General features: G+C 43.6%; 2 protein-coding genes across 2 annotated transcripts in view; one reads left to right on the top strand and one right to left on the bottom strand.

Moving 5' to 3' along the window:
* LOC137436697 (uncharacterized) overlaps nt 1-21,922 on the top strand; it is a 258,031-nt gene that overhangs the window by 74,435 nt on the left and 161,674 nt on the right. The window lies entirely within an intron of this gene.
* Nucleotides 1-21,922, bottom strand: part of LOC137436695 (guanine nucleotide-binding protein G(i) subunit alpha-1) — a 167,678-nt gene that overhangs the window by 66,577 nt on the left and 79,179 nt on the right. Inside the window, exon 2 of the mRNA XM_068130696.2 lies at nt 7,666-7,708. Coding sequence (XP_067986797.1) covers nt 7,666-7,708 — 43 coding nt within the window. The remainder of the gene's footprint in view (nt 1-7,665; nt 7,709-21,922) is intronic.

Here is a 21,922-nt window from a genome sequence, read left to right as displayed (position 1 = left end):
TCAACCTCATCATGGCATCACTCTCCTCGTAAACCAGGAGGTTCTGCTGAACCCATCTTCCCGCCAGAGTGTATATTTTGTGAGAAAGTTGAGACCAAAGATGCTCATCGCAATACTGAGAGGCCTACAACCTTCCCATCCTTTAAAAACAAAGAAAATGCATGGGAGCAAATCGAAACACGGGCTGAGAAAATGGGTCTCTATCGACTCCATCGAAAGGTGAAAAACAAAGACCTCTTTGCATGTGAGGCCAAACACCATCCGTCATGTTTTAAAGCTTTCCGCACAGCATTCTACAACTATGAGCGTGCGATTCACAGAGCCGAAGCACCAAAGGAGCAGGCTTGCATGTCAGCCGCCCATGAAAAGGCATTCAACTCAGTACTGGAACACATTCAAACCCAGGTCATCCAGCAGAATAAAGTTCTACAGCTTTCTTCCTTGCGCTTGCTCTATGTCGAGGAACTGAAACTGAATGGATATGAGAACTCAAATTATCGGTCAGAGAAACTACTGAAACGCCTACAGAATGACCCAATCAAGGAGCATATCCACTTCACGAAGGTTGATCATGACAAATGTGATGTCATTTCTTTCTGGCTTGTGCACAGCTCAAACATAACAGTTTCCAATGCTCTCGCACGAGCATTCACACTCGGAAGCACAAACAAGAACCAAAATGTTGCCCTCCAACTTCGCCAGGGTATTCTACAGGCTTTCAGAGAGTGTAAAGACCAACCATGGCCACCAACAGCTGAAGACATGGAGCTCAATCCTGAAGACATCCTACCTCCAGACCTTGTCCGCTTTCTCAGCGTGCTAATGACTGGCAACAAGGCCCACCAACTTGCCTCAACGAATGGCAAGGTAAAATTGAAAGCCCTTCGTGAATGGCGATTCAATTTGTAATTTTTCCTGAAAAAAAGGTGATTACCTGTGATGTTTGTCTAGATCTGAAACTGGCAGTGACTGGTGATTGAAATGCGGTGCCTTTTTGTGTTTCAGGTCGAGGTACGTGAACTCCCCACGATCTACAGCAACCAGGAAGAGACTGATACCAGGGTGGTTCTGTACCTCCATCATGCTGCTACCATCGGATACAAGAACGCTGTAGTCAGAACACCGGACACAGACATCCTCCTGATCCTGCTCCACCATGCCCACAACATCAAGCTGACGGTGTACCTGGATACAGGGTCAGGGAAGCATCGCCAACTTGTCAACGTCTCTGAGCTGGCAGAATCCCTGGGAGAGGACTACTGTGCCACTCTCCTGGGGTACTATGTGTTCAGCGGAGAAGACTGCACCAGTGCCTTCAAAGGGAAGGGAAAAGTCGGGCCCTTGAAAAAGCTGGAGAAGAATCCCAGGTTTCACAGGGCATTCGGTGAACTGGGTGACAACTGGGATGCCAACCCTGAGGTGGAGAGGCAGTTAGAAAAATTCACCTGTGTGATGTACGGCCAGAGTCGCGAGTCATCAGTGGACATTGTCCGTGCCAAGCTGCTACGAAAAATGGTGGGAGAGGACAAGACCCTCACATCCAAGTCCAAGGTTGATCTGGCTCGCCTTCCTCCATGCCAGTCTGCCCTGAAGCCGCACATCCAGCGTGTGAACCACCGCGTAGCATTGTACAAAAGAGCCGATCAACCTATCATCGAAAAGCCAAAACCTTATGAGGAGCAAGGATGGATAAGGACTGATGAAGGACTGTTGAAACCAATGTGGTCCAGTGGTCCCATCCTACCAACCTCACTGGTGGATCTTCTGAACACAGGAGAGCACGAAGAGGAGGAGGAAGAGGAAGGAGAAGAAGAGTTTGACTCTGACGATTTCGATGAAAATGATGATGACTGACTCAGTGTAGAATCACTAATGCTAATGATGTTTATCTAAAACAAGCAAGAGAAGAGTGGTCACATTGAGTGCTAGGACTATTTTGACAGTTGTAATATTTAGAAAAATAAAACTTTGTGTTAACGTCTGTGTAGACGGACCTTAATATGAGTCTATTATTTCGTAAAACTGTGATTATTTTGTAAATAAAGCACTAATTAGCATACTAGTATACCATAGACACATGTAATCATGTTATGAATAGTTCTATCATGATCTATGCCCTTCAAAACATGGGTCTAGACACCTTCATTTTTCAATTATCTGCAATATTGGCTGAGATATGTCAAAAATCGTTTTTTTGATAATGGCAGCAGTAATTTGCATAAAAATGGTATGTGGGACATTTTTTCAGCTTGGGGCCATAGCTAGTCATTTTCTACACACTTTTTCCAATCTAGAAACACTGATTAGAAGTATATCTCCGGGGGGTGCAGGGGGACCTAGTCTTCCTACTAGACTACTTGTTATTTCCAAGACATGCCAGATCATATGGAAATTAGTCATAGTGGTGGATCACCATTTCGGCTAATTACACGAATTACCTGCCATTTGAATTATGCCAATCCTTTGAGCTCACGGGGTGAGTGCTTGTGCGCTTGAACATTTGATGGAAAAGGAGGGAAAGTTAGAAACGTGGAAAGATTTGTTGTAAATATTGTTGACATTCCCACCAATTATTTGCCTTTAAGATAGAAATGCTTTTTGCAGTGGATGCTCGGCTTTGTGATCCGTCAAGCTGGAAGTTCTTTTGTAATTGTGTATAGTTGCATGGCCTCAAAAGGAAATCGAAACGACACTTAAAGACTGAGGATAGGTACTGATCTGGCTGAAACATGTCCAGGAAGAAGTAACCTTAAACAGGTAAAACACAAAATTATGGAACAAAAAAGACTGTTCCTAACTATCTTACTGTAAAATATTAAGGATCATAATACGAACCACCTTTAGAGGCCATTTTCCCCCGCAGACCAGGGGTTGGACCTTTTTCGGGCACCTTGGTCCCCTTTTTGAAGCAATGTTTTACGGCCGGATGCTCTTCCTGCCACCAACCCTGTTAGTCGCCTCTTGCAACACACAGGGAATTACCAGTGAACTGGTAGGGGAAGGCGGGGCAAGTTGAGCCAGTTTTTGTTCTTGGAATGTTAGGACTGAACTTACTGATGATCTTGCACAAATGAGTATCTTGCCTTCTAATTTAATCCTTGGGAAACATTTTGTAGCTGGTTCTTACTTTCTATCCCCACACTGAAAGTCACTGTGACCTTTGAAAAAACGGAGGCCAAAATGGCTCAACTTGCCCGCCTGAGGGGTAAGTTGATCCAACCTCTGGGGGTAAGTTGTACCACATAGGGGTAAGTTGATCATTGCCCCCAAATAAAGATAACTAAAGTAGAAAACCATTGTTTTGCCAGAAAAATATTGAATGTTGTAAAGTTCTACAACACTGAACGAAATGATTACCTTGTGTTCATGGTTATAGTAATCAGTTACGAACAAATTGAGTCACTCTCATAGAAAAACAAGATTGTCAACTGTGGTAAGAAAAGTCAACTCAATCCACCTGTCACAGTTTCAAGTCACAATTAAACAAAAAGTATCCCAAATAGTTGATCATTGCCCCAAATAAAGATAACTGAAGTACAAAAATTGGTCTGCCTGAAAAATATTTAATGTTCTTGTTACAACACTGAACGAAATATTTACATGTGCCTTGTGTTCATGGTTATAATTCAATGTGGCAGCTGGATTGAGTTGGAAACAGCTGCCACAGTTTTAAGTCACAATAAAACAAAAGTGTCCCAAATACACCCAGAAAGGCCAACAGTCAGACTGTGGCAATTAAGGCACAATATCTTGCTCATCAATGCCAGCTTCATCATTTGGATCTGGAACTAAAACTAAAACATGTCAGAAATCAAGTCAATTAAGCTGCCAAACTGACAAGTCACAATTGAACACAAGCTGTCCAGAACAACGGGCAGAACTGCCAACGCACTTAGGCTGTAGGATGTGAAAGGGACCTGGTAGGATGTGAAAGGGACCTGGTAGGATGTGAAAGGGACCTGGTAGGATGTGAAAGGGACCTGGTGGGATGTGAAAGGGACCTGGTAGGATGTGAAAGCCTCTGTGAATGACTTTGCTCGGAGCGCTTGAAATGGCAGCACGGCAAGGAATGCTCCCCGGGGAGTGGAGATGGTACACCCAGTGTGGTGCAGGCTCGCAATGTATCCAATGACCGGGGTAATAATATGGTATTCTGTAAGCGCTTTGAGCCTTTGGGGAAAAGCGCATTATAAATGCTAATTATTATTATCTCCACCAACATGAGTTGGCAAGTTGAGCCATGGCTCGATTTGCCCCGTAGGGTCTGCCTCAACTTACCCCAGTCTGAACTTTCTGAGATGTCTCCACATACACACATATTCTATGCATCCATCGTATTAAAGTCTATGACAAGAATGGAGACACATACCTGGACTAACAATTGTCATCTGATATCCATATTATATCTCTGCTGCATATGGAAGAAACGTGAACTTACCTGTTTTACACCTTTTTACTTTTATGGCTGAAAATTTGATTTTTCCCTCTGCAACACTGGTTTCTGTGTCAATTTAGAAAACAATATGGCAGAATTTGGAGTTATGCAATGGGGCATCTATAGATGGCGCCACCACAAAGTCTGACTCATTCATAACTGGCTGGTGGTGGCTCAACTTACCCCTATGCTCAACTTGCTCCGCCTTCCCCTACTCAATTATGCCGACCTCGGAAGGATGAACAGGCTGAGTCAACCCACCTGGTGTTAATTCAGCGATCGACTGGGATTCGAACCCAGGATCCTGGGATCCCAAGCCGGCACCCTAACCGTTAAGCCAACACCAGGCTATTAAGATTCATAATATGATGTTAGCAAAAACAGAAGTATAAAAACGACAAAAATGCTGCATAGTGCAAAAGCAGAGTTTTGAAAAAAATGATATCAGACTATTTTACAAAAATACACACACATCTTGTTTTTTCATTTCTGTTCCTCAAAATTCTATCTCTCTTTTATTCACAGACACACACACACAGACACACACACACACACACACACACAGACACACACACACACACACACACACACACACACACACTTAATTAATTGTACAGTATCGGTTGTTCCTAAACTTAAATATAAATAATTTAAAGGATTGTTGTAAATGATGTTAATTTCACAACATCAAATATTCAACTTTATTGAAATTGTAAACCTCAAACATAGTTCCAGGCAAGAACCTTAACCTGTGAGGAATTGTAAATTGTAAATTGTAAGCAATTGTAAATACACACATCATCTCTGAGCTCTGCAGGCAGTTCCTTCGACCTCATGGCTTGGTTTTTGCTCTGATATGCATTGTCAGCTGTGAGACCTTATATAGACAGGTGTGTGCCTTTCCAAATCATGTCCAATCAATTGAATTTACCACAGGTGGACTCCAATCAAGGTGTAGAAACATCTCAAAGATGATCAAGAGAAATGGGAGGCACCTGAGGTACATTTCAAGTGTCACAGCAAATGTTTTATGATGTTGGCGCCTGGTGCTGGTGTCCAGGCGCCTGGTGTTGGCTTAGTGGTTAGGGTGCCGGCTTGGGATCCTAGGATCCTGGGTTCGAATCCCGGTCGATCGCTGAATTAACGCCAGGGGGGTTGACTCAGCCTGCCATCCCTCCGAGGTCGGCAAATTGAGCGGTGTGTACCCCGATTTAGAATAGGTACACAGTATCCCTGCGCATCGTAAGAGCGTGACCAAGGGTTGGCGTCAGGAAGGGCATCCGGCCATAAAAACATTGCCTCAAAACAGGGAACCATGATTGTCATGGGGCCTGCAAGGCTAACCCCCGCTCTAGCGGGGAAAATGGCCTTAAAACGATCATTCATATTCATTCATTCATCGCAAAGGGTCTGAATACTTATGCAAATGTGATAGTTCAGATTTTTCTTTTTAATAAATTTGCAAAACTTTCTAAAATCCTGTTTTCTCTTTGTCATTATGGGGTATTGAGTGTGTATTGATGAGGGAAAAAATGAATTTAAACGATTTCAGCATAAGGCTGCAACATAACAAAATTTGAAAAAAGCGAAGGGGTCTGAATACTTTCTGAATGCACTGTATATAATGCTTTCAGAAAGTATTCACACTTTGTTGTGTTACAAACGGAAGTTAACATGGATTAAATTGAGATTTTTTTTGTCACTGATCTACACATAATACCACATAATGTAAAAGTGGAATGATATAAATTTTTACAAAATAATTAAAAATGAAAAGCTGAAATGTTGAGACAATAAGTATTCAACCCCTTTGCTATGACATTCCAAAATTGAGCTCAGATGCATCCAATTTCCTCTGATCATCCTTGAGATGTTTCTACAATTTGATTGGAGTCCACCTATGTGCTATGTTTGGCACATGGGCAAACTACCTACAAGTTCCTTCTTAATTTTAATCTGCACATCGTACTGTACTTCGGACATCATAATAGAGTGGTATCAAGCATCTTTTGTTGAGTAATTTTCGTAAAACTTTCCCCAAACCCTACAATATGAGTGGAAAATGACCTGTATCTACTCCATCAAGCACCAGTAGTAAGAGGACGGACGGACGGACGAGCCCCAACCCATAAGCCCCCGTTTCGGGATAAGTCCAATTGGGGCTCACAATTATGTTATGTTCCAGAGGTTAAATGAATGAACAATAGACGAATGAAACCAGACTCACTGGTATTTTGGTTCCAGAGTCCGCTCAGAGTCCTGCATGTCAGTGGTTCGACTCCGACCCTGGCTAAGTCATACCGAAGACTTTAAAAATGGCATGTACTGCTCCCTTGCGTGATGCTAAGCATTTAGATTAGAGGATACAGCATGCACTAACCTCACAAGTTGGCATCCCATGGGAGGAGGAGGAGATTTTTCTCTAAAAATGCCACTCTGATTAAGATGATAAAAACACCACCTCATGGCACCCACACACATAGTTACTTCTCCAAAAGTCGATGCAGTGTTCATCTGAAGTCAAGTTCAGCATTGTCTCGTGTGTGTGTGTGTGTGTGTGTGTGTGTGTGTGTGTGTCTGTGTGTGTGTGTGTGTGTGCGTGTGTGATTTATGTATACTAGGGCATGCCCGTACTATATATATATCTAAAATTATATCCCCCCCCTCTATTTACATGAAATGGTTTGGTCCATTCGCAAAGCCAAAGCGAACGGCTTGCGAGTACGGTGACAATCCCCCCCCCTCTATTTACATGAAATGGTTTGGTCCAAAGCGAACGGCTTGCGAGTACGGTGACAATCCCCCCCCCCCCCTCTATTTACATGAAATGGTTTGGTCCAAAGCGAACGGCTTGCGAGTACGGTGACAATCCCCCCCCTCTATTTACATGAAATGGTTTGGTCCAAAGCGAACGGCTTGCGGAGTTTGGTAAAGAAATCGCCATAGCTCGGTAACTACTTGTCCGATTAATATGAAACCTTGAAAAGGCACATCCTCGGGTCCCCAGCAATATACCTGGCAAGTTTCAAGTATATCGGACCCGTGGTTGTCGAGAAACAGCGGTCACAGACAAACACACAAACACACAAACACACAAACACACAGACACACAGACACACAGAGATTACTGGAATTATAGATAGATGACAGCTCTTCCATGAACCATAGTCAAATATAAATAAAACAAATATATCCTCAGGGGTAAATAAAAACATAAAATGTCAACTTACTTCATCTGTTTCACAATAGTACTCTTTCCTGATTCACCAGCTCCTGGAATGACACAACCACAAGGTGGGGAAAATACATCAGCCATACTAAATGAATATTTCCAACTATCACACATTTTCACTTTCAGAACTTTCCGGAAGTAAAGTTTCCAAATAAATGGTTATTTATAAAAAGTTTAAGCCTACTTGGTGATTCTTAATCACAGTGCCACCCCCAACCACCCCAACAATGGTACCTGGGGCTGGGGGAGAAACTCGTAATTGACTCCAGGCACAATATTCTTCTTCTTCTTCGTCTTTAATGGCGACAATTATTCCCACATTCTTGTAATGTTGGCCAGGAGAAGTTTTTGGCCTTAGTCTTTCACGAACTGACTGGCTAGGCCTGACGCTCGACTAAGTAGTTAGGGCAGGAATATGTGATTTGGCCATGGTGCCAGCGATAGCTTGCCTACTTCCCGGCGCAATATACAAATGAATTAAAAACAAGAACCTTGTTATTATCCGATACAGTATCAGAGCACTTGTCCTGAAATGAAGTCAAAAGATCCCGGAAGCTGAAGAGCACCGACATTGTCCCAGTGATAATTGGAGCAATGGGAATGATAAAGAATTTTCCTGATGGAGATATTAAAACCATCCCTGGGAATATTACTACAAACTAACTGGAGTTGGAAGCTGTCCGAGGCTTGGTGACGATCCTCAAAAGAGCCCTTGGACCAAAACTTTGAGAACAACAAAACTTCACAAGCTGGTACACGAATCATGATCCCTTACTGAAACGGAAGTGGATGCTTCGAGACCTGGGAGAACTCCATCAATTCCACCTTCTGAAACTCGCATATGGAGATAACAACAAACGACACACACCTGGCCTTTACCCATTGAAAATTCTAAAAAACCTAATATAAAAATACGTCCTCGATTCCGACAGCCGACTCAGTGTCCATGATCTCATAATACCATCATTACATGCGTGAATGACCTATGAGCAGTGTACCTTTCCTTTGCAAAGCGACTAATAAGCCTTAACACTTTACCTCACTGTGACACTGATCAAAAACAAGCAAATCTCCAACAGTGCATCCACACCCCGTGTATTGCCGAAACAACGACAAACGGATTTATTTCCGTTGATGAAAATGTTTTTAGTCGATTTTTAAGTTTGCAGACATTACAAGACCAAAGAATGGAAACTTAACAATGAGAAGTTAAAACAATAAAGGGCAAACTAAATAACAATGATTGTCTACAACCGAATTGGAAAACTCTGGAGCAAATTACAATGCGTGCAATACAAGAAAACCTTTTACATAGTGAGCCGGGCAGGTAGATACATGCTCCTGTCCTCCCAGTGTAAGTGTAACTCAACTTGAATATTATTATACCTTGTTTGTTATCCCCACAAAGCTACCTTCAAGCCAAGAACACACTTAACACTTACGATACATAGTCGGTAGACCAAGCGTGAACGTTACATAGTCGGTAGACCAAGCGTGGATGTCGCTGGTCTGAAACAATTGCAGAGGTTTATTTTGAATAGCGATGGAATTTCTAAAGTTAACACAAACCCTGTCCCCCATGATTCCAAAGAAAAGGCAACAGAGTACCGTTTTTGGGAATTCATTGAAATTTGAAAGGACTTAAGTGAAGTGGCAGCCATGAATGCAGGGCCAGAGTTTTAGCACATTCTCCAGGTCCTGGCAGATAATACGAGCTAAGCAAATTTCCAGAGATGAACCCTATACCAAGAAGAAAACCCCATTTTCGCAGAAAAATGGCAAAATATAGCTTGTTGTTTGTGAAGTTACCAGGAGATATTGCTCTGAAATTGAGTTTCGAGCGGAAAGTTTAGAAGGCAGCAATGGAGTTCGAAACAATTGTCAAGAAAAATAAACGTCATGAAGTAGGATTGGTCCTTAAATTGATATAATCAAAAGATGCCGTTGCCAACAAAATGTACATACAGTGTGTTTGACTTGTTGGAGCGGCCCTCGGTGAAACGCTGCATTATTATTTTAAACAGTTTTATAAGTCGCTGCGCTTTCACGGGAACACACATCTTTTCAGGGTGTAATCTCGCACTGGCCCTGAACAAACAAACCGTTTCTCTGCAAACTTTGCTCAGCAATCACCAACAGCAATGCTATTATTAGCCAGCCAGGCAGTGCCAACAAGGACGCAGCTGGCATCGCTGCCACAAGTCCCTGGCCCGTAGTAAAAGGTGCAAGGAGGCCAAGGGAACGAGACCAGAAACCATGACTGGAAAGAAATAAAATCCCCCATTGATGTCGGTAACACTCAATGGCACAGATTGTAACATTAAATATTGATCCGTGTCAAGGTTCGGATTTTTATGAAACCTCACCAATACCCGCTATCTGCATTTTCAGTTATTTATGAATCAAAGTGATGTTGAATGTTGCGTAACAGCTAAATGGAATATGCACAACTTTTTGGTTTCAATAAAAATACAACAACAAAATCAGTTGATTTTTCATTCAAACCAAGTGTCGCTTTGCAACTGTCGTCATGTGATCAATGTTGGCAATTCAAATAAAGGGAGAAGGAAGGAAGACCCCGCAATTAGTTTGTGCCAGCAGATTAAATGGCAGAAAAGTATTTCAATAAATCCAAAGCACAAGACAAAGCATTGAACGAAGCTGGACTGCGGTAGATCTGAGAACAAACAATTCATCTTAAAGTAGATGTGCGAGGTAGACTCAAGCACTCGCACAATACAATGTACAAACTGATCGATTATTCCTGAAGAGATGTGCACCAAAGCATCATACCAAGGCTGTGCAAATAAACGCGTGGAAACATTACCATGCGCCCCAGAAAAAGTTACACCGTTTTTAAATGCTGACGATGCCCTATGATCATGATATCGCCATCATTGGAAATAGCAACTCAAAAAGGTTTAGATTCAGCAAATGTTGTTCCAAGATGTCTTAAAAACCATAACAGTGGAGTTATTCTTAAGATATTTTTAGCCGCGTCGCAGACGCTGCTCATAGAGTTCCCTCTGCTGTTGTTGTTGTTGTTGTTCTTCTTCTTCTTCTTCTTCTTGTTCTTGCAGAGAAGACAAAACCTCAAAGCTCCACCCATTCTGGGAACCATAGCTCCACCCATTCTGGGAGAGCCTTCATATAAACAAATATCCACCATTTTATTAACTCGCATAGCTTTGAGGCCTGTTTTGTAGGCCCGTGGTGTCTTCCTCTCTCACACAGTTTTATTTCAAATCAAATTCGATATATCATTTCATTTTTCACAGTCGCTAACATAGTTTTAGACTCGGTTGAAAAAAAACGGGAAGAAAATCCGATGAAAGTTGCCCTTTATAGAACGAAATGAATTCTCAAAGGCCTGTAACTTCAAGTCCATTGAGATATATTTTTTTACAATCACGGCATGGTCAGTCATACACCGCCCGAAATAACAGATGGGAAAATGCCGAGATATATTAAAAATTCGTCCATTTGATGACAATCGTCACGATGAAATATTTAATTTATACGTCGTCACAATAATGTGGAGAGAGGAGCATAGCTTCGTTCACGTGTCGCTACACACGAGAAATTGCCGAGATATATTTTTTTACAATCACGGCATGGTCAGTCATACACCGCCTGAAATAACAGACGGGAAAATGCCGAGATATATTAAAAATTCGTCCATTTGATGACAATCGTCACGATGAAATATTTAATTTATACGTCGTCACAATAATGTGGAGAGAGGAGCTTAGCTTCGTTCACGTGTCGCCACACACGGGAAATTGCCGAGATATATATTTTTTTAAATCGCGGCATGGTCAGTCATACACCGCCTGAAATAACAGACGGGAAAATGCCGAGATATATTAAAAATTCGTCGCCACACACGGGAAATTGCCGAGATATATTTTCACTTTGCACAAAAATAACATCAAGTAATCGAATCAATAGGAATGTCCTGTGCCTATAACATCGACGTTATAGGCACAGCTGCATCTAGGCATTGTGTAACATCAACGCGGCTTTTGTTTTAATTAAAACTTTTTGTACTTGTTCCGCTATGAACACACTTTGTTGTTGTTGTTGTTGTTGTTGTTGTATAACCTCAGACAGTTCTCTCGAACAAGCCCACGATGTGGAGACAGCTGAATAATTTCACAGGAATGACCCAGAGTTCCACTTCCGGTCCCTCGAGCAAGGAAGCGAATTGTACCTCTGCACGGCATCAAAGTTTTAAGTATTTTCACATTCGTGTCTTTGTCAAATTTCCACTCGTTATTTTATTGTGCATGTGTTACTGTGTGTTTCTAGTTCGTGTTTATTTGCAATTCATGCAAACTTGTGTATAATTAAATCGTTTTCTGTTCGCACCGCGTGCGCGGCCTGGTAACTTGAGGCTTCCCTCCCACTGTCGGTGTTTTGTGAATTAAAATTCTTTCCTTCACTGTATTGTTTATTTCTTAGATTTTCTCTTCTCCCCCCCCTAACTTCCCTGAACATCTACCCTTTCTCTAACATTTTAAATACAATTTTTATTTATTTCCTTCTCTCCTTGCGGGCCCCCACATGTGCCGTTGTCTCACCCCACCCCCTTTATCTCCTTTTCTTCCACCTTTTCCTTCCCTCTCCAGCCGAAACTCGCCTTTCCAATTCCAGTTTCCTCCATCTCATTTAACCCTTTCTCCTTTCTCTGATCCACGCCCTCACTTCAGGGACTTTTCCCAGATTGTTTTTCACGGTTTTGTTTAAATATGTTTAAACTTTCCCCTGCAGTGTTTTATTCAGTGGTTTATTGCAACACACTGTTTTTCTTCCTATTTAAAAGGCTTTTTTCAATTTCCTCATCAAATCATTTCATTTCAAAAAAGTATTCAATCTCTTACAGTCATTCCTTTCTACCTTCTCTAAACTCACCATCATTCCACCCCTCCTCTATCATTTTCAAACGGATCTCTGACTTGAAAATCACAATAAACCCAGTTTGTAATAAATGTTTGTTTTTCATGAATCATCCACTTTCTAAACTCCCTCCTCACCCCTCCCTTCAAAACTCCCCCTCACCCCTCCCTTTCAATTCTCCCCCTTCACCCCTCCCCTCCTAAACTCCCACATCACCCCTCCCATCCTAAACTCCTCCCTCGTCCCTTCCCTTAAAAACTCCAAAACTCTACTTCTGCTACAATCGGTTCTTCTGATCATTTCCTTGTTAAAGTGGACATCTCTCTGGCCATTCTCAGAGAGCCTCCTCAGCGCCGACAAGTCTGGCATTTCACTCAGGCCAACTGGCACGATCTTCAAGCAGCCATCAATCATCTGGACTGGTCTCCCATCTCTACTGCCTCTGACATCAACTCTTCCTGGGAATTCTTCCAAAGTAAACTGCTCTCTCTCATGCACAGATTTATCCCATCTCGTCTTCAGTTGTCATACCCTTCCTCCCGTCCATGGTAAACAAAAGCTTGTGGTGAGGCAGTTGCCATGAAGCAACTTGTCTTCACCTCATGGAAGGCTAGTCCAACTGAAGGTGATCTCAGTTCCTTTCACAAAGCTCGGAACAAGTGTGCATCTACCCTCAGGAGAGCCTGGAAACAATATCTCTCTTCTCTCAAGACTGAACTCTCAAACCTGTCTCCCTCCTCCAAATCCTGGTGGCGTCAGGTCAAATCTGTTTCTGCTGTTTGTTCCCCTTCCATCCCCTCCCTTACCTCAAAGAGCTACACAGCTGACACCGCACATGAAAAACTGAATGCCTCAACTCTGTGTTTGCCTCAAAATCTTGTGTCCCGAACACATCTCTTTCTGTACCCACCTTTCTCAGCCGAACCCAGCTGCTCCTGGACTCTGTGTCCTTCTCTCCTGACAAGGTGGATAAGTTTTTGTCAAAACTTGACTCTGATTAGGCAAATGGACCACACGGCGTCAGCCAACGGGTCCTAAAATCGTGCTCTGCAGCTCTATCTCATCCTCTCTCTGTTCTCTTCACCCTGTCTTTTGCTCAAGGTCATCTGCCATCTGCTTGGAAATCAGCCAACATCACCGCTTTACACAAAAAAGTGCAAAAACAGATCCTTGCAACTACAGACCAATCAGCCTGCTCTGAATAATCAGCAAAGTCATGGAATCCATCATCACTTGCGACGTCAAATCCTTCCTCTTCTCCAATGGCGTGATCTCGGATCATAAAATTTGGATTCAGACCAGGTCACTCTACTCTGGACATGCTGCTTCTGCTGTCTCAACAATGGATGGAGGTCCTTAATGCCAACCAGGAAATCAGAGCTGTCTCCCTTGACATATCACGTGCCTTCGATACTGTCTGGCGCCCCGCTCTGCTCACCAAACTCTCCTCCTATGGTATCCATGTAAATCTCCACGCATGGCTTGCGGACTTCCTCTCTGGGCATAGTCAACGTGTGGCCCTGAATGATTTTCTCTCATCTCCCCTTCTTCTCTTCTTCAACTCTCAGATCGGCAGTCTGCAGCCTCCTCACTCTCTGCAGACCTGGACAATATCACAAACTGGTAAAACAAGTGGAACATGTCTTTCAATCCTGACAAATCTCACACTCTTACTATGTCTCTCTGAAAAGACCGACTGAACAACCCTCCCATCTACTTTCTCAACAATCCACTCCAAGAAGTTCTGTCACTCAAGCTTTTGGGTCTCACTATCTGTCATGATCTTTCCTGGGAAAACGACATTTCCAAGCTGGCCTCCAAAGCCAGTCGCCGTCTGGGCATCCTCCGTCGTGCGAAGTCCTTCCTTGAAACATCTGAGCTCCTCACCACATACAAGGATTTCATCCGCAGCTCAATGGAGTACTGCTCTCCCCTCTGGGCCGGTGATCCTGCCTCACACCTATCTCGGCTTCACGCGATTGAAACCAAAGCGTTCAGAATCATTAGAATCTCCTGCGATTAAGCTAACTCCGAGGGCCTTTCACTCGTTCACCACAGGCAGGTAGGTGGTCTTTCTGTCTTCTACCAACTCCTCTCCGGCCTTGCTCCCCCAGCTCTGTCTGTGCTCTATCCCCCAAATATTCCTACAGGTCGCACAAGATCTGCCTGCAACCCTCTTATGGTTAAACTGCCAAAATCAAGACTCTCTATTCACCTTCACTCTTTCATTCCTCTTTTCTCCCACCTCTGGAACAAATTCCCTCACTCTCTTCAATCCCACTCCTCCCTCGAGATCTTTAAAACAGCTGTTCACCACCATCTCTTATCTTCCCCCATCCAAAACCTTGATCTTTTCGACCCCCGTTAATTCACCCCAGATCCACTTTTCTTAAATACCGACTTCTTTCCTGGAAGTCCTAACAGTGTCCATGTGTTGTTTTTTTTTTACCTCTCCCACCCCCCCCCCCCCCCCCTCCCATGCCTCCTCCACCCAAGCCCTCTCCCTCCTACAGATCTCCCGATGTCCCTACTCTCAAATGTTGTACTTGTGTGCTTCCCTCTCTCTCTCCCCATCTTGTCTCCCGCTCCCTTTATTATATGTTTTGTGTCAGTTTGTCTTTTTGTGATCAATGTTAGCTCTTACACGAGCCTCGATCTTGTATACAAAAAAATTTCAAACGATAAATAAAAAAAACAAGAGATCCACACATCCAGGATAGTGTACCCCACCTTTACAAAGTCAGGGTCACGACAGAGTTAGAGAGAGTTAGAGAGAGAGAGAGAGAGAGAGAGAGAAGGGGGAAAGGGCCGGTCCATGGGGACTGATCGGCATTCTGACCATTACCACGTTCCCCTGACAAATCCCGACAGCAGGGAAGAACGGGGTAGATGTGGCCCCCGACTTGCGTTGGGGTAGGGGTACAACCACCATGAAGAGGCGTCCCATGTAGTTGTCACACACATTGTTGTTCACTTAGCATTTTTAACACAGATGAGACATTTTCATTAGTCAATCAACTTGTGTGGGAAAAAGAAAAATATAATCAGAACCTTTTTAAGATGCCTAGTCTCATCATGATAGGACTGAAAAAAAAAAAAAAACGATTATCAGTGTTTAAAACTTTCCCTTTTATAAGATGTCCTGTACAACAAAGAGGAAGTGAAGAACGTTCCGAAAACAGTTCAAGCAGACAGGCGGATAGACTGGTTTGCGACAGGAGTACAGAAAGGAAGCTTTCCTTCTGACACAACGACCAACTAAGGGCGGACATTTTCACAAGGCCACGAGGAGTAAACAAGAGATCCAAGGAAAATTGTGCGTGACGGCGGACGCCCCAGTGCGGCTTGCTTTTCTTCCCCTCATCACGCCATTGTATCATTAGGCCAAATGTTAAAAGAAGGCCAAGGTCACCGGTTTGCTGTTTGATCCCAATCACAAATAACTTCACTCGCATGTTCTTTGACCTCGTAGCTAGTCTTTGATACCATCACAAGCAATGATATCTTAGCTGTACTTCCATTTCTCGATTTTGCTGTGAAATCAACAGTGCTACTAACTACCAGTGTAGTTAAAAAAATTTTTTTGAGAAAATGAAGGAGAAGGCAGAAAGGGCAGAGTAAAGAGGTTGGGAAGAAGAAGGGAGCAAAGGGAAATGAGATTGAGAGAGGATAGTGTAATGGAAAGGCTGGGAGGCAGAGAGGGGGGAGGTACTGGGGTTTGTTCAAGGGATACATTGGAGAGGTTAGAAAATCAAATTTTTTGCTATTTTGCAAACATAACATGCACACGGTTCCCTTTGGGACCGAGAGACATGGAGACATCGAGAGATCTGAGAGAGGGCGAGGGCTTTGGGGGGGGGGGGGCGTGGGAAGGGGGCAGTGGGAGAGGTATAAAACATATGGACACTGCCAGGACTTCCAGGAAAGAAGTTGGAATTTCAAACAAGGTGGATCTGGGGCGAATTAGCGGGGGTAGAAAAGATCAAGGTTTTGGATGGGGGAAGATAAGAGATGGTGGTGAACAGCTGTTTTAAAGACCTGGAGGGAGGAGTGGGATTGAAGGGAGTGAGGGAGTTTGTTCCAGAGGCGGGAGAAAAGAGGAATGAAAGAGTGAAGGTGAGCGGAGAGCCGAGATTTCGGCAGTTTAACCATCAGAGGGTTGCTGGCAGATCTTGTGCGACCTGTAGGAATATTTGGGGGACAGAGCACAGAGAGAGCTGGGGGTGCAAGGCCGGAGAGGAGTCGGTAGAAGACAGAAAGACCACCTACCTGCCTGCGGTGAGTGAGTGAAAGGCCCTCAGAGATAGCTTCATCGCGGGAGATTCCAATAATTCTGAAAGCTTTGGTTTCAACAGCGTGAAGCCGAGCTAGGTGTGAGGCAGGAGCACCGGCCCATAGGGGAGAACAGTATTCCATTGAGCTGCGGATGAAAGCCTTGTATGTGGTGAGGAGCTCAGGTGTGCCGAGGAAGGACTTCGCACGACGGAGGATGCCCAGTCGGCGACTGGCTTTGGAGGCCAGCTTGGAAATGTGGTTTTCCCAAGAAAGATCATGGCAGATAGTGAGACCCAAAATCTTGAGCGACAGAACTTCTTGGAGAGGATTGTTGAGAAAGTAGATGGGAGGGTTGTCCAGTCGATCTTTTCGGAGAGACATAGTAAGAGTGTGAGATTTGTCAGGATTGAAAGACATGTTCCACTTGTTTGACCAGTCTGTGATTTTGTCCAGGTCTTCAGAGAGTGAGGAGGCAGCAGACTGCCGATCTGAGGGAAGAGGAATGGAGCGGCAGAGAGTGGAGTCATCAGCAAAGAGATAGAGAGGATTTTCGAGAGAGTCAGAGAGATCATTGATGAAGACCAGAAAAAGCACGGGGCCCAGAACACTGCCTTGGGGAACTCCAGCCTGAACAGGAAGAGGAGATGAGAGAAACCCATTCAGGGCCACACGTTGACGACGACTAGAGAGGAAGTCCGCCAGCCATGCGTGGAGATTTCCATGGATACCAAAGGAGGAGAGTTTGGTGAGCAGAGCGGGGTGCCAGACCGTGTCGAAGGCACGTGATATGTCGAGGGAGACAGCTCTAATTTCCTGTTTGGCATTGAGGACCTCCATCCATTGTTGAGACAGCAGAAGCAGCATGTCCAGAGTAGAGTGACCTGGTCTGAAACCAAATTGATGATCAGAGATCAAGCCATTGGAGAAGAGGAAAGATTTCATATCAGAAGCAATGATGGATTCCATGACTTTGCTGATAATTGGGAGAAGGCTGATTGGTCTGTAGTTGCTAGGATCTGTTTTTGCACCTTTTTTGTGCAAAGCGGTGATGTTGGCTGATTTCCAAGCAGATGGCAGTTGACCTTGAGCAAAAGAGAGGGTGAAGAGAACAGAGAGAGGGTGAGATAGAGCAGCAGAGCAGGATTTTAGGACCCGTGGGCTGATGCCGTCGGGTCCAGTTGCAGAATCAGAGTTCTCTTCACCCTCAGAGAGGTTGGGAAGAAGAAGGGAGCAAAGGGAAATGAGATTGAGAGAGGATAGTGTAATGGAGAGGCTGGGAGGCAGAGAGGGGGGAGGTACTGGGGTTTGTTCAAGGGATACATTGGAGAGGTTAGGAAATCAAATTTTTTGCTATTTTGCAAACATAACATGCACACGGTTCCCTTTGGGAAGCTTGGCCGAGTGCAATGACCTGAACATTTTGTTATGCGTCACGTTTCCAGCTGGTAGCAACTGAGCTTTTGTAATAAAAGTTTGCAGTGTGCAACTTGATTGTATTCCTGAATCGAAGGCCTGAAGTGCAACTGACATTTCAGGCCACATAATGAATAACAGCTTCTTTGTGGACAAAATCTGAGCTCACGGAAGAGTGAGAAGAGCAATCAGCCCTTGACAACAAAAATAACTTGTAAGACAGTATGGCAAAGCCGTAGGGAATTTCTCAACTACGCCACCATATTGGATAAGACTGTTTTTTTGTAAGATAATAAGACCTTATTTTTGATATTTAAGATAATATTTTTGTAAAATAATGAAATAATTTTGTGAGATAATAATAATAATAATAATAAGACCCTGTGCTTTTTCTGGTCTTCATCAATGATCTCTCCGACTCTCTGGAAAATCCTCTCTATCTCTTTGCTGATGACTCCACTCTCTGTCGCTCCATTCCTCATCCCTCAGATCGGCAGTCTGCAGCCTCCTCACTCTCTGCAGACCTGGACAAAATCACTGACTGGTCAAACAAGTGGAACATGTCTTTCAATCCTGACAAATCTCACACTCTTACTATGTCTCTCTGAAAAGACCGACTGGACAACCCTCCCATCCACTTTCTCAACAATCCTCTCCAAGAAGTTCTGTCACTCAAGCTTTTGGGTCTCACTATCTGCCATGATCTTTCCTGGGAAAACCACATTTCCAAGCTGACCTCCAAAGCCAGTCTGGCATCTGGGCATCATCCGTCGTGCAAAGTCCTTTCTGGGCACTTCTGAGCTCCTCACCACATACAAAGCTTTCATCTGCAGCTCAATGGAATACTGCTCTCCCCTCTGGGCCGGTGCTCCTGCCTCACACCTAGCTCGGCTTCACGCAGTTGAAACCAAAGCATTCAGAATCAATGGAATCTCCCGCGATGAAGCTAATTCTGAGGGCCTTTCTCTCTCTCACCGCAGGCAGGTTGGTGGTCTTTCTGTCTTCTACAGACTCCTCTCCGGCCTTGCTCCCCCTGCTCTGTCTGTGCTTTGTCCCCCAAATATTCCTTCAGGACACACAAGATTTGCCAGGAACCATCTTCTGGTGAAACTGCCAAAATCGAGACTTTCTGCTCACCTTCACTCTTTCATTCCTCTTTTCTCCCGCCTCTGGAACAAACTCCCACACTCCCTTCAATCCCACTCCTCCCTCAAGGTCTTTAAAACAGCTGTTCACCACCATCTCTTATCTTCCCCCATCCAAAACCTTGATCTTTTCTACCCCCGTTAAAACACCCCAAATCCACCTCTTTCAATCCCCAACTTCTTTCCTGAAAATCCTAGTAGTGTTCATTTGCTTCATACCATGTACCCCTCCCTCCTCCCCCAGCCTTCCCTCTTCCACAGATATACCTACACCCTTGTTCTCTTCTGTTGTTGTGCTTGGTGCTTCCCTCTCTCTCCCCCTCTTGTCTCCCGCTCCCTTCATTGCATGTTTTATGTGTCTGTGCATGTTTTTCATGTTCAATGTGTTAGCTCTTACACGAGCCTCGATTCTGTATTTAAAAAAGAAAAGAAAAAAAAGACCTTACACATTCTTATTCTGTAGCTAAAACAAAAAAAACCTTCCCATGGGTAGTCGGGGCAGGAACATGTAATTTGTCTCAGTGTGGCAGTGATACTTCTCCAACGCTTCTTCGAAATACACCACGGGATCTTTATCATTCACCGACTAATGCGAATAGAGGGTAAAACCAAGCTTCGTGTCCATCCAAGGCACTCCACACTTCATGATGCGACACCTCGGCCTGCGAGGCATTGATCCGATGGATTCTCGTCGGGGCGATAAATCAAACCCAAGCTAGGCAGCACAAAGGTAAGCGCAATACCACTATACCAACCTGTCAGATTAAAAGACAAGAATGTAATTGTTAAAAGTTTGTCCTTGAATAGTTCCAGGTATAGTTCAAAGCACAGATCGAAACATAATCACAAGAGGACAATCGGCTCTGGCATTAGGGCGCATTGAAGCAGCGGAGTGCTGTGAAGGCCATGCATGAGCAATGAACAAACAGGGCCATTCATTGGCACATAGGCCTTGCGTCCCACCCTGAGAGAGGTCCTAAGCCTGAAAGAGTCTGCTTCCTCCAAATAGGGTGATCTCATGAACTCAAGTGTTGACAAAGCACGTGGTTTTGCGATTCAAGTGCTTTCGTGACACCAACAGCCGTTGCTTGTTAAGATGACTCCTCAAGTGTAACAGAGGATTTTTCTTCTTTTTTGACATTTGTTGTAAAGCTTACATGTAGAAAACAATCAGAACAACAGAATGGCTGCCTCGGACACATAAACACCGAAAGAGCTAATACCTGCCTGTTCGAAACGGCCACATGCATCTATATATTTGTACTTAAGGTCGTGAAAATTATCCGTCATGGTTACCCCTTTCCGGTAAAATTGCAAGAATCATCGATGTTATTATTGTTTCGCAAAGGCAGATCCGAACAAAATTAAATTACACATCTGTCTGCTGGTTGCATCAATCCTCGCCCACCAGATATGTTGCAGTTAAGCCAGCTACGTAATATCTCACCGCCATAGCCACTAGGGGTATACACAGAATTTGAGATTTGGGCAGGATACCAACTCAACGAGGAAATTAACGGTGTTCATGTACCTAGTACAAACTAGAAAGCATCTGAAATTGCAAAGCCCATCAACGTCCACTTTGTATTCAGATATCTTCTTGCATAAGCCAAACATGATGAAAACAGTTTAAAAAAAATACAAAATGAAAATTGATAATTTTATGTAGCCTTGACCTTTGAGCTTTTGATCTAAAAAAAAAAATCAGGTTATAGCTTTTGATTGGTGAACTAATTATGTGAACCAACGTCCAAATTCTTAAAATCTCAAATCAAACAGGTGAAAATTGGCGATTTTATGCAACCTTGACCTTTCACCTTTTGATCTAAAAAACAACAACAATCGGCTCCTAGCTTTTTATTGGTGAACCAATTCAGTTACCCAATATGCAAATTCTTTAAATTTCAGTTCATTTGGGTGGAAATTAGTGGTTTTATGCAATCTTGACCTTTGACCTTTTGACAAAATCATAAATTTATCTTCCACATATTATCATAATAAAGCTTTTTTGAAAGTGTGATGACAAAACTCAAATGGTAAATTGAATTTTCTGGTCAATCGGATGAAAATTAATGATTTTATGTGACGCTGACTGTCGACAAATTGGGCCGAAACAATGTCAAAACAATGAATGGCACAATATTATTCTTGGTAAGAGTATCTACAAATGTGGTACGTGAACAAAAACAAATTATGATTGAAAAAAGGTGAGCGGGAATGTCCCAGGTTTAGCAGTGAAAGCATCTAATGCCAGAAACACTGGCGGCCGGAAACACTGGCTGCATTTCTAATGCTGCAGACCCTTGGCACTCCAGATGTTGTGGGTTCAAATCTGAATACAACAACAACATGCATTTTAAGGCCATTTTCCCTGCTAGAGCGGGGGTTAGCCTTGCGGTCCCCAAGACAATCTTCTCCATTTTGCCCTATTTTCTGCATCTCCCCTTGTTAACCCCCTGGCCCGCATTTCTTCTTCGACCATCTTTAGCCAAGTCTTTCTCGGTCTTCCCCGTCCTCTACTTC

Source organism: Myxine glutinosa, chromosome 11 (genome assembly GCF_964187855.1).
Source record: "Myxine glutinosa chromosome 11, kmMyxGlut1.1, whole genome shotgun sequence".
NCBI lineage: Eukaryota > Metazoa > Chordata > Myxini > Myxiniformes > Myxinidae > Myxine > Myxine glutinosa.
This window is presented reverse-complemented; position numbering and strand designations above follow the sequence as displayed.